Raw genomic sequence first — 11,472 nt, 5'->3', positions numbered from 1 at the left:
AAATAGGTATTTGTTTACATATTTGGACATTAAGAAAAATGTTTTCTTTTTCATTAGGTCATTGATACCAAATGGCATGTATAACATGTATAATATGTAATAAACATGATTCCTTCTTCATTTTAAAAGTGTGCTATTTTTGGACAAACATACAGTAGAGGCTTGAAAATAGGCTGGGATTAGGTGGAAAAGTAGCTTGCAGCTAATATACAAAATCAGCATTAGGCAGTTAATAATTCACAAAATATGTTTGAAAATGAGCAAACTGATATTAATACATAAGGTTTTAGAACTGTATACCCACACACACACAACTGCACTACAGAACTGTATATCATGATTTTGTTCTTTAAACAGAGCGTCACACTGCCTTTTATTAATCTCACGTTGTTGTTGGAATCTTTCACAATTTATTTAACAACAAAGTTATTTTGGGAACATGTAAATCACATGCTGATGCACATCAATACACGTCTGATCTCTTCGTCTGATATAGCAAGACAATCAGTTTTCCTAGCATTTCACACAGTGCTCTATTTTAAGTACACAAACGATGCTTTCTGAGGGGGTCGCTTGGCTACGCATTTGGTGAATGTATATTGTATTAAAGAAATAAATACTTACCAGTAAATACACTTTTTAGTGGCTAATTCTTCTAGCTCATAGAAAAACCCTTGTACAGTCTGATATACATTATGAAAAGCTGTACAGCTGAATTATAATTAAAATAAGGACGCTTTTATTTTATTTTTTTTAATTATGTTGATATAAATATATATTTATATATACTTTTTTGTCAAAATATATGATCGAGGAGACAAGAAACACACATCTCAACACGGACGTTATAAATAAGTGTCCAGGGTGTAACTGTGGCGCGGTCAGCGGCAGCCACATCCCTCCACCACCATCTCCTGATAGTTTTTCAGCACCACCCTGTCCGTCTCATCCAGATAGAGCATGGAGATTGCACTGAGCTCCGTGGGAACGCAGCAGGCCTTGGGAATGTCGGTGTTTACCGAGTTCACCAGCGTCTGCACAATAGCGTGATTGGTGGAGTTCAGGTGATCGGCCAAAGGAAACGGACACTCCCCGTGACAGTAGTACGCCTGATATCCGGGAGGCGCCACGATCCAGTCGTTCCAGCCCACGTCGCTGAAGTCCACATAGAGCGCGTGCCGCCGACAGTTTCGGTTGCGCTTGCGACTTCTTTGCTTTGGGCTGCGCTTCGCTCGCCGCGTCAGCGGGTGACTTTTGCCGTCGTGCCCGAACGTGACCAGCAGCGGGCGAAGCTGGTTCCAGTCTTCATCCGGAAGCGGATGCAAGGAGCGACTTACGCGTACATGGCATCCCTGGTGACGCGAGGTTGGGTTCAGGGGCACCACCTCCACGGCCAGGCCGTGATTGGAGCTCTTGTCGCGGGTCCAGCGCAGCACGGCGAGACTCACGTCGAAGCTCTCCCATCGGGTCGTGTTGTGGCGCACCAGTCGAGTGTCCAGCAGCTGCGTGATGAGCTGCCCGGCCCGCGGGGGCTTCAGCACCTCATATATGTTTATCCGGTGGAGACCGTCGTCTCCCGTGGGTTGGGGATCTGAGATTGCATCATCTATCTGTTGCCTGTAGATACGAAGCTCTGCGGTAGAAATGAGTTCCTCCTCTGGGACGCTGCTGAGATTGAAGACGAAGCGCACAGGAGTCTCCGGTGAGCCGCCTGACTGCAGCTCTTCCATGTGCTCTAGAGGAGGAAAATCAAAGGACAGCTCAAGAAACTGGTAGAAGATACACTATTATGACCCAGTTTTTGAAATGATACAGTAGCAAATTCTTATTAGGCATCCTAACTGTGATACTTTGGATCAAAAAATGCTCAAATGTATCAGTTTTCTCAAATTATATTTATGGTTTGGTTCAAACCTTACATTTAGATTTAATATAGTGCTGTCAAACGATTAATCGCATCCAAAATAAAAGTTTTTGTTTACATAATATGTGTGTGCACTGTGTATATTTATTATGTCTATATAAATACACACACATGCATGTATACATTTCAGAAAAATAGGTTATGTTTATATATTAAATATATTTATTTATATTATATATTATATATCTAAATTATATGAATATTAATATAGACATGTAAATATTTTCAAAAATATATACTGTATGTGTGTATTTATATATACATAATAAATATACACAGAACACACACATGTATTATGCAAACAAATACTTTTATTTTGTATGCGATTCATCACGATTAATCATTTGACAGCACTAATTTAATATAAACAAAAACTAAATTAGCTATAATATGCTATAGCTATAATTTTCTAGTTTTAGTTTACTTACTATAAAAATTGTGATGTCACACACAAAACACCAGAAGAAAATGATAAAAACCCCACAATTTCTTGCAGTCAGTAAATCTAGTCATTATATGATCTGCACATCAACACTAAAATACTATTTAAACAAAATTGTTTATTTTAATTTTCTGAGGATTGTTCAAAGAAAACTGAACTGAACAAACATGGTTTAAACCAGAATCCATGATTTTCGTTTATTTGATTAAAATGCTCTTCGAATAAATGACACAGTCATTTTAGGCTTTTGAAGTGTTACATGAAGGTAACACTTTATTTTAAGGGGTCCTTGTTACACGTTACATGTACTTACTATTATAATAACACTTAATTGTGCATAATTGCATGCAAGTAACTCTAAGCCAAACCCTAACCCTAACCATACAGTAAGTACATGTAGTTAATTAATATTACTCAGTACTTAAATGTATAATTACACTGTAACAAGGACACCTTAATATAAAGTGTAACCAACATGAATACTATGAACACAATTATCTACTAAAATGATACCTAGCATCAATTACAATGTAATTCAATACGTTGTTGCGATGCAAAGTAATACATGCTAATGCACTGATGCTCAACCTACAGATTTTCAAGCAATATTACCAATGTTGGAAAACATTTCATATTAATTCCTGTTATTTCACGCTTTAATCTCCTACTTGGTTTTGATTGGTCAGTCATGGCAGTCAAATCAGAATTGCTGTCTAGAATAAAACTGTATTACGGATCTCTCATCCAGGTAACTAGTTTCCTATATCTCCAACTTTTATGTCTCTCATATCACTCTCTTTCTCTCATTTTGACTTTAAAATTACTTTATTGAACAGATGGCTATAAACTCAGGAGTCTCCACTGAAAACATCATTCAGAAGAATGAGAAACGTCTCAGTTATGTATGGTAACCCTCGTTCCCTGAAATTGGTCTCTCTAAGCGAGATCCCAATTCGTCGGTCATCCGATGTGACGTCGGGAGTGACCGACTGAAAGGGAACTGGTAGAAGACTCACAGAGTTGCATGAGAGAGGAAGTCAAGTAACTTAATACAGATATCAATATTGTAATAATATTGCTGCCATGTTTGTCTTGTCTCTAGGTGAATTGTTTTTAGCATTATAGTGGATTATTTCCTCTTACCAGAATCTATAAGATTGTTCTCAAATATTTAAAATCATTTAGTATTTCATTTAATCATTTAATAATTCATATATTTATTCATTTAGTATTGATCCAAATAATAACATGTATCATAGAGCTGATTTAGCTTTTGTTTACAGTTAAATTAAGTTGTAAACAGCCAAAAATCATATTGGTCATATTGACCAACATGTTTATGTCTGGTGACTCTACCAATGCACTCTTATTTTCAGTGGTATCCACTCCACTTATTCCTTGTCCATTTTTCAACGTAGCTGAATCTCTCAACTCTTACTCATTTAAGTATGCAGGTAAAAAGAAAAGTAAAATAACAAGAATAAACTGTTTTAACTATGCTGATGGCCTTCTATCATCTTGATACTTAATGTGTATTTTTCTGAAGCTTTCTGGGAATTCTGTCCGCCTAAGAGACCGCATTGCTGGCAACAGGATTTTATTTAGAAATCTGTAGAGTAGCATTAAAAATAATTGCATGCTGAGAAAAGTCCCTCGACAGGATCCACATGACAAAGTGTGGTGGTGCAGAGACTTTTTAAATGTTGGGTTGAGTCTGCATTTGTCATGTGTCAATGTCTCCGCTGTCTTACCTTCATGATGGAATCCTCTCACAGTGTTTGCGCGACTCGTGGACCTTTCGGGATAATCGAAGCTCACGTCATGGGCTCCGGCGTCTTCGGCCTCCCCTGACTGCAGGCGATACAGGTCCAGCAGATACTGGGGCACCACAGCCGAGTAGCTGGGTCGCGGTCGCTTCTGCAGCCCAAACATGTGCAGCAGCGTGGCTTCAAAGTCCCGCAGCAGTTCATGACTCTGACCCAGGTGCTGAGCCGATGCTTTCTTCTTCCCTTCCTCGGGTATTAGACTAGCATAGCTGCTCTCTCCCAGTAGGACTTGGCATAATAAAATGACCATCAGCATTCGATTACCAGGAATCATGATGTCTCTGGTGGGCAATTTCGGGAAGCAGAAGAGAAAAGCAAGACTTCAATGAAAGATGTTTGACTCCCCATTGTCACCTTGCTTTCAATAATTAAATTGGATACCGTTAAAATGTCATTGACATTTAGGTCAGAAACATACTTTATGCAAGTTCTCGAAGGCAGAATGCTTGGTCAATGATTTGCAAATATGTGGTCCTTCAACAGACCTCCGTACTCAAGGGGGCGACAAGGCATCCTTCAAATGTCTGCGTCATTAGACTATATGCGTTATTATTCAAGTTATTATTTTTACTTCTACTAACATTCCCAGCAACATTCCCTTTAAAGTGTCACTCCACCAAGACAGTAGTTGAACTAAAAGTACAAGAAATGCATCTGACATGTTTCAGAATGCAACAAGACACAAAATTGAGCTTACGTAGCTATACTGGGAAAAAAATGATGTAGGATTTCACTCTGAAATTGCTTACAAATTTCACAGATAATTACAAAGAAGTGGCAAGTAACACATTAAACTTAAAGAAAAGAGTGAACCGAAAACAAAATTTGGTGGAGTAACAATTTTCACTCTAGTAAATGCCATTACTTTCACAACTAATTACAAAGAATTAGCATGATATTACACTTTGATGTAGAAAGACTGATTTTCTTGTAAAATGTTCTCCAATAATCTTTGTTTGCTTTATATACTAACAGTGTAGAAGTGTTTGGGTTTGCGTAGAGTATGTTTTAGACCTTATTTATTCCAGATAACTGCTATACAATTAAAAATCTGTATATAACGGCATAATGAACAAAGGTTAGTAGTTTTGGGGGTCATTTGCCAAAAATAAATAAATCTAATTAAATGTCATCATTTAGCACTCTCATGTCATTTCAACCCTGTGTGACTTCCTTTGGACTCCACTGACTTATATTTTTGGTTCCCCAAAGAACCTTTATAAAACATTTTTTTTCTTAGTGTGAAGAACATTTTAATATTTAAATGTATTTTTCCACTATAAAGAACCTTTTGTGCAATGGCAAGCTTCCATAGATGTTCTCCATGCAACCATAGATGCCAAAGAGAACCTTTAGTTTTAAGAGTGTTATGGACATATTTTCCAAAATATCTTCTTCTGTGTTCCACAAAAGGCATTTTGTAATGGTTTCGAATGACATTAGGGTGAGTAAATGATGATATAATTTTCATTTTTATCCCTTTAAGGGCTGAAGCAAACTACAGTTTGGTAGTCAAAACCGATGTCAAACAAGGACAGCAACCTACAATTTTCAAGTGCTTGCACCGCAACATAAAAAAGCTGAAAGCAAAACTCCTTATTGACCACTGTTTTTGTAAAGAATGACTAAGCCTTTTAATTTGCTCCAAATATGTAACAATCCCGTCACACGATTAGGACTGGATAGGCGTGGTCCACTTACCGACAGAAAATAAAGCATGGGAAAACAGTCCATGTTTGTCGAGAGCTGATACAGGGCGAGCTCCTCAAGTGAATGTTACGTGGTCCTGGAAGGCTGTTTAAGAACTGCGGTGAGATTCCTTTCCTGAAATACAAGGGTGTATTTGCCAATTAATATTTCAAGTAATCCGATTACAGCAAACATTTCAGAATAAGCATGGCATGATTTCACTAAAACCAAAATGCAAGTTTGGGTCAGACTGACATCTTAAAGCAACTAAAATGCTGCTTGTAAATGAGCACTGATAACGTGTTGCACAAGACGGCTAGGTGTGAACACCTGAAAAGATGGCAATTCGATTTACATACAAATAGAGGTTCGTTTGTCAACAAAGGGATCTCAGACTGCCTCTTTTATTGACAGTCTTTTAAAAAGCCTTCCTAAAGAGTCTTTAAAAATCCCCCAACCCAGATTGGCCATACAAGCGGCACCATCCTGGTCCAACACCGTGATTTGTTAGAACCCATAACATCCAAATATGTAGCTACCTAATTTGCGCCAAAAGCAGAATGGATTTAAAGAGATATCTTCATTGCAACCACCATGCAACTCCACAAATGAGATTTTCAACGATTCATTTGAGAACAGAGTAACTGCACTAATAACAATCACAAGTGCTTTGTGAAAGGTCTTAGGTCATCACTGAATCCACAGCTAAACTCAATAGTTGAGCGTAGCAACGCATGCATTTGGTCATTTCTTGGACTTAGTTCCGCTGGAGCAAGTCCAACCATTACAACAGGAATGATGCATTTTAAAAAGAACACGTGTGTGTGTGTGTGGTCATGAGAGTTATTTCTCTCTCTCCGTCTTCACAGTTGTTACACTAGCGTGGCTTGCGGTGTGATTCTTGACTGATCTACCGAAGCACAGTGTTAGATTCTTAACAGAAGGCCAGTGGTTTTTAGATTCATAAAATCTGCTGTTTGAACGACAGTGCAGCTAGCGCAGCTATTCAAACAGTTCATTAGGTCGAGAGCAAACCATAAAAATGAGTGTAACTAAAAGACTTTAATCAGCCATGCCAGAAAACATGTAACAAAGCACAAACAATTGGTTTCTTCAGACCACCTACACTTGTTTAAAAGCCTACAGATACTGCCCTAAATATTTACAGAATCCCTGTTTGAAGATGGAGTGCAGTGCATGTGCTTTTGTGCAGAGTGGGTTTTATAGTGCAGCTTGCTTCCTTTAATTTGGCAGAGTCGTTTAAATCTCACAGCGCTCGACTTTGCTCTACCCTAACCCTGCTTAATGAGATTAGGTTATGCACATGGTTCTTCAGATGTGTATGGGGGAGTAAGTTACCACAGTAACAGACAATGTTAGGATCTAACCTCTGACAAGTTTAATTCAGAAATCAAATCTGGAGATCCAAGCAGCATTCTGTCCATTTGGAAAATGAGAGACAGCTTAAGGAAAGTAGCCTATAGCCTGCAGTGCACTCGCTAAAGTTCATGGATATGTACGATGCAGAATCTGTATTGCACTGACACAATCTCTAGACCAGGGTCCTCCAAATTATTGTTTGATCTCAAACTAATAAAACAACAGAAATATGCATTTACGTGAATGACAATATTAAGTTCAAGATAAGAATGCAACTAAAGTTTTCATCTAATTGTGTCATTGTCCCTCCGTCTATCAAAAGCAATGATTTTGTAATGGTTTTGAATATCATACCAAAGCATGCAAATACAGTATTATAGTAATATAAGCACACTATTACATGAATCAAGAACCATTTTCTTGGCCTGAAAAAGACTCAAGACCTCTGCTCTAGTCTAGACAACATCTGTTGATCTGTAATCATCAGTGGACTATTTGACTACAGCTTTTGCAACAGCGTTTACTTTTTAATAAGTAGGCTATGTGGTATGAAAAGATATTTAGGCAATATCTTGTTTCTTCTGATTTCTTTTTTTTTTGGCTTTCTACCTCCTTGAACTAAAGATAAACACCCCTGCCAAGTGACTCATGGGTTGTGTCTCTTTATGTCATAATGTACCTCATAAAACCTTTCAGACGTGTTCTTATGCTTGACTGAGTGCCATCACTCTTCACTACAACTCATTTCAGACAAAGTACGAGTCTTCAAAACATTCGTGGAGGTCAAATATACTAACTCAGTTGCACACTGGAGACCGGTTTCAAATCAAATGAAGGACACAGCTATTGTTTTTAATGCCAACACCGTAAACATTGCGTAAGCCAGTGTATAGAGTTAGGAATGCGTTAGAATTGGATTTGAAACCAGTTTACGTTCTACGCAGAAATCAGATATTCGGAACACGCAGAATGTAGAATTTTGTTGTAGATTCCAAAAACTCAATATAAAAGTGAATCGTATACGTTGCTCAGTACTATCCAAACAAAATATACCACCGTCATGATTTAGGCCACGTAGGCTACTCCAAATAAAACTGTACAAACGTGGTATTAGCCACCACATTAAAACAGAATTAAAACAGAATGTCAGTTCTGTCTGAATGAAATGGCTACTGGTACATTTGGAGCAGATGTGGAAGCTCTCATCCACTCCTCCTGTGAGTGCGCGGTCAGGTGCCTGAGCAATGCGTTGGTGGTTCTAAACTTGCAAAAAACATTAAAACATTTAAGCTATTCGGTAAGCATAGACTAAAATATTAAATCCGGTGTAAAATTCCCAATACAATTTGACAAAGCAGAACGCTCCAGTATTCGGTGTGCACAGCTTTGTTGATTATAATATTTGCGTCTGGAGACGTGAAGACAGCTTTGTGGAATATAATGGGAGCGTTTTAGTTAGTCGCGTCGCCTTCAGAGAACACAGGGCGTAAAAGACGCGCAAAATGGCCAAAACGAGTGTCATTGGGTCTAAATAATTGCGCATGCCTCAGATACGGCATAAATCAATTCATGCTAAGACCATATCGAAGTACCGTGCATGGTGACATGCCAACTTACCATTGGTAGAGATGCGCACGGTATTCCTGGATGAGAAGACGGTAAAACGGAGTTTTGAAGAAGTTCACCTCACGTAACAAACCCGTGCATGGTGACATGCCAACTTACCATTGGTAGAGATGCGCACAGTATTCCTGGATGAGAAGACGGTAAAACGGAGTTTTGAAGAAGTTCACCTCACGTAACAAAAGTCCAAGCCTGAAGCGAATGTTTAGATCATTAGTTCCGCATCACGTAGAAGAAACCAACTGAGTCCAATGCGAACGCGGATCTCTGTAGCTCCAACCAAGAATAGCCGAGCACGGAGAACATCGCCGACTGATCCCGCATCCAGTTCTCCAGGCAGTTTTTATGTGACCGCCCTGCCTCCTCCCCTACTCTCTCAACCCACCGCACTGCACCCAGCACCTCTGATAAACCCCAGAGAACGCAAACACACAAGATCTCTTTCCTTCTTTAAGTTACATGCATGCACTGCAACACCACGCTGTGGATGGAGACCGCGATCTCTTCTGGAGTGTATAATCAGCGCGCTGGCAAGCACATGCAATCTTACTTTTTTTCCCCCTTCTTCCAGGGATGTCATCACATGAGTTGACCACAAGTGCATAGAGAAGGAAAAGATGTTTATTTGAGTCACAGAAGAATAAACCAAGTAATAATGTTAAAATAAAACTGAGCTACTCTCAAAAGTAAAAGTTCTACAATATGGTTCTCTGCAGCGCCACAGGTTCAGAAAAGAACATACTTTGGAGTGTATAATGTTAGGACTGTAAAATTGTTCAAACGTTCTTCACATCAGTGTATTGGTTTAATAGATGTTTTTATAGAAAGCTAAACAAACAAACAAATAAATGGTCTCTGTGGAAACCCAGCAAACAAGGAATGTTCTCAGAACTTTGGTTAACATTTTGGCAAGATTCTGTCAAAGTTCTTTTAGTAATGTTAATAGAATGGTTATATTGTCTTTACTAATGTTCTCTAAATATTAGCAAAAAAAAAAAAACTGCATAGAATTTTTATACATTCATCTAGTAAGTTTTTTTAAATGTTACTTTTTTTTCCAGAATGTTCAGAGGACATTCGAAAATATCGTTCCCATTATGTACATACATTTTTTAAATGGAATGTTTCCTTGATTTTTGCATAACCCCTAAAATGTCTTTAGAATTTTTTAGAATTTAGGCCTATATTTTTGTTAGCTGGAAAGCAGGAGTCTCTTCACATTACTCTCACATAAGTGCATACTGAAGGGATGTTGACTGAAATAAAGTCATAATATTCAAAGTTTTCAAGCCTAATAACTTGTTGAAATCACTGTGTAGTGAGCACTGTCATGTTGTGATGGAGATCAGTGAATGTTTCCTATTAATGTATTTCACCAAGCCCGGAAGCCTTCTCCATTTGACCTCCTGCCCCTATAATAACAATTAACCCCCAGTGTGTGGAGAAGCACTCACAGACACCCACATTACCATATTATTTACCTGTCTGGCTCAAGTGCTTTGAGTCACAAGGCGATAAAGTGCCACCCTCCCCCAAACCCACCTTCTGCTTCCTTAGTAAAGGAAATGTGATCAAATGTTTGGAGAAACATTTTGGATGGAAAGTAAACATGAAATCAAAATTCCAAATTGACCTTGTTGACATTTAAATACAAATTCCTGGACTTATCTGTACAAGATTCGTCTGTGTTTATCTTTATTCAAAATAACCTGCCTTTCAACTTTCAACTTCAGCTGACGTCACTAAGCCCTTGATCTTATTTTTGAACATCTTTGTCCATTTTGGTATGAAAAGGCACTTTTAATGACCCAACCAATGTCAAATTTTTAACAAGTTTAAAACACTTGTCACACCCCTTTGGACATTTTGTTGTGTTTTCATCCCTCATGTGCTCCGTTTGACTTAGTTTCTGTTTCCACTTGATTTGCCTCTCTTAGTTCCTTGTGCCCATATCTGGTTATGTTCCGGTCCTGTTCTCGTTATGTCATTATTAGTTCATCCTCCTCACCTGCCTGTCCCTCGTCAAGCTCCCCTTTATTAAGTCAAGTCTGTGCATTCTGTGTTGTCTAGTGTTAAAGTTGAGTTGTGCGTGTGTTACCTGGCTACCTTCTGTGGATTCCTTCTATGTGCATTATATTAAAGATTATTCTTCTTCATCTTCGTCGTGCATTTCTCACACCGCACCGTGACAGAACACTGGACCTAAAAGGAAAGTATAGTGGCGATCTACCCCTGCGTTTTGTTTATCGATTTTTTTTAAGTGTTTCAGTTAGTTTATTTTTTTTTGTTTCATGGATATCGCATCCATTAATGTTGCCCCAAGGAGGGGCAACACATGGATAAATGGACGGACAGTCTTTATGTTTCAAAACGGCCATATCCTGGAGGAGTATGTTAAGGAGTTTCTCAACACCTGCCACCGTGCCAGCTGCGACGACATCTGTTTGATGGAGGGATTTTGGTGTGGTCTGGACGACGATATCCGCTTCGTCATGCCCAGGGGAAATGCGGATTTAAATGTAAGCTGGACCCTCAAGAAGTACATCAAATTTGCGCTGTGGGTGACTGGATCCACACTCACAGCGGAC

General features: G+C 38.7%; 1 protein-coding gene across 2 annotated transcripts; it reads right to left on the bottom strand.

Moving 5' to 3' along the window:
• Positions 1 to 816: 816 nt before the first annotated feature.
• LOC107702232 (bone morphogenetic protein 4-like) lies at positions 817 to 9,256 on the bottom strand. Of its 2 annotated transcripts, XM_016504478.1 has the most exons (5): positions 9,055 to 9,256; positions 8,879 to 8,946; positions 5,894 to 6,016; positions 4,118 to 4,473; positions 817 to 1,735 (listed from the first exon to the last, which is right to left on the bottom strand). In XM_016504478.1, the coding sequence occupies exons 4-5, from the start codon at positions 4,464 to 4,466 to the stop codon at positions 882 to 884; spliced, it is 1,203 nt and encodes a 400-aa protein (XP_016359964.1). In that variant the 5' UTR covers positions 4,467 to 4,473; positions 5,894 to 6,016; positions 8,879 to 8,946; positions 9,055 to 9,256; the 3' UTR covers positions 817 to 881. The 2 variants fall into 2 exon arrangements, with proteins under 2 accessions (XP_016359964.1, XP_016359965.1); XM_016504479.1 differs by lacking the exon at positions 8,879 to 8,946 and having other exon boundaries at positions 8,987 to 9,256.
• Between the last annotated feature and the right edge of the window lie 2,216 nt (positions 9,257 to 11,472).

Source organism: Sinocyclocheilus anshuiensis, unplaced genomic scaffold, assembly GCF_001515605.1.
Source record: "Sinocyclocheilus anshuiensis isolate Anshui unplaced genomic scaffold, SAMN03320099.WGS_v1.1 scaffold598, whole genome shotgun sequence".
NCBI classification, from domain to species: Eukaryota; Metazoa; Chordata; class Actinopteri; order Cypriniformes; family Cyprinidae; genus Sinocyclocheilus; species Sinocyclocheilus anshuiensis.
This window is presented reverse-complemented; position numbering and strand designations above follow the sequence as displayed.

Excerpts from the sequence above, each read along its gene's own strand:
- LOC107702232 (XM_016504479.1), bottom strand. The coding sequence starts at position 4,466 with ATGATTCCTGGTAATCGAATGCTGATGGTCATTTTATTATGCCAAGTC. Across the intron at positions 1,736-4,117 it reads GAGAGGATTCCATCATGAAG|AGCACATGGAAGAGCTGCAG; the intron begins GTAAGACAGCGG and ends TTCCTCCTCTAG.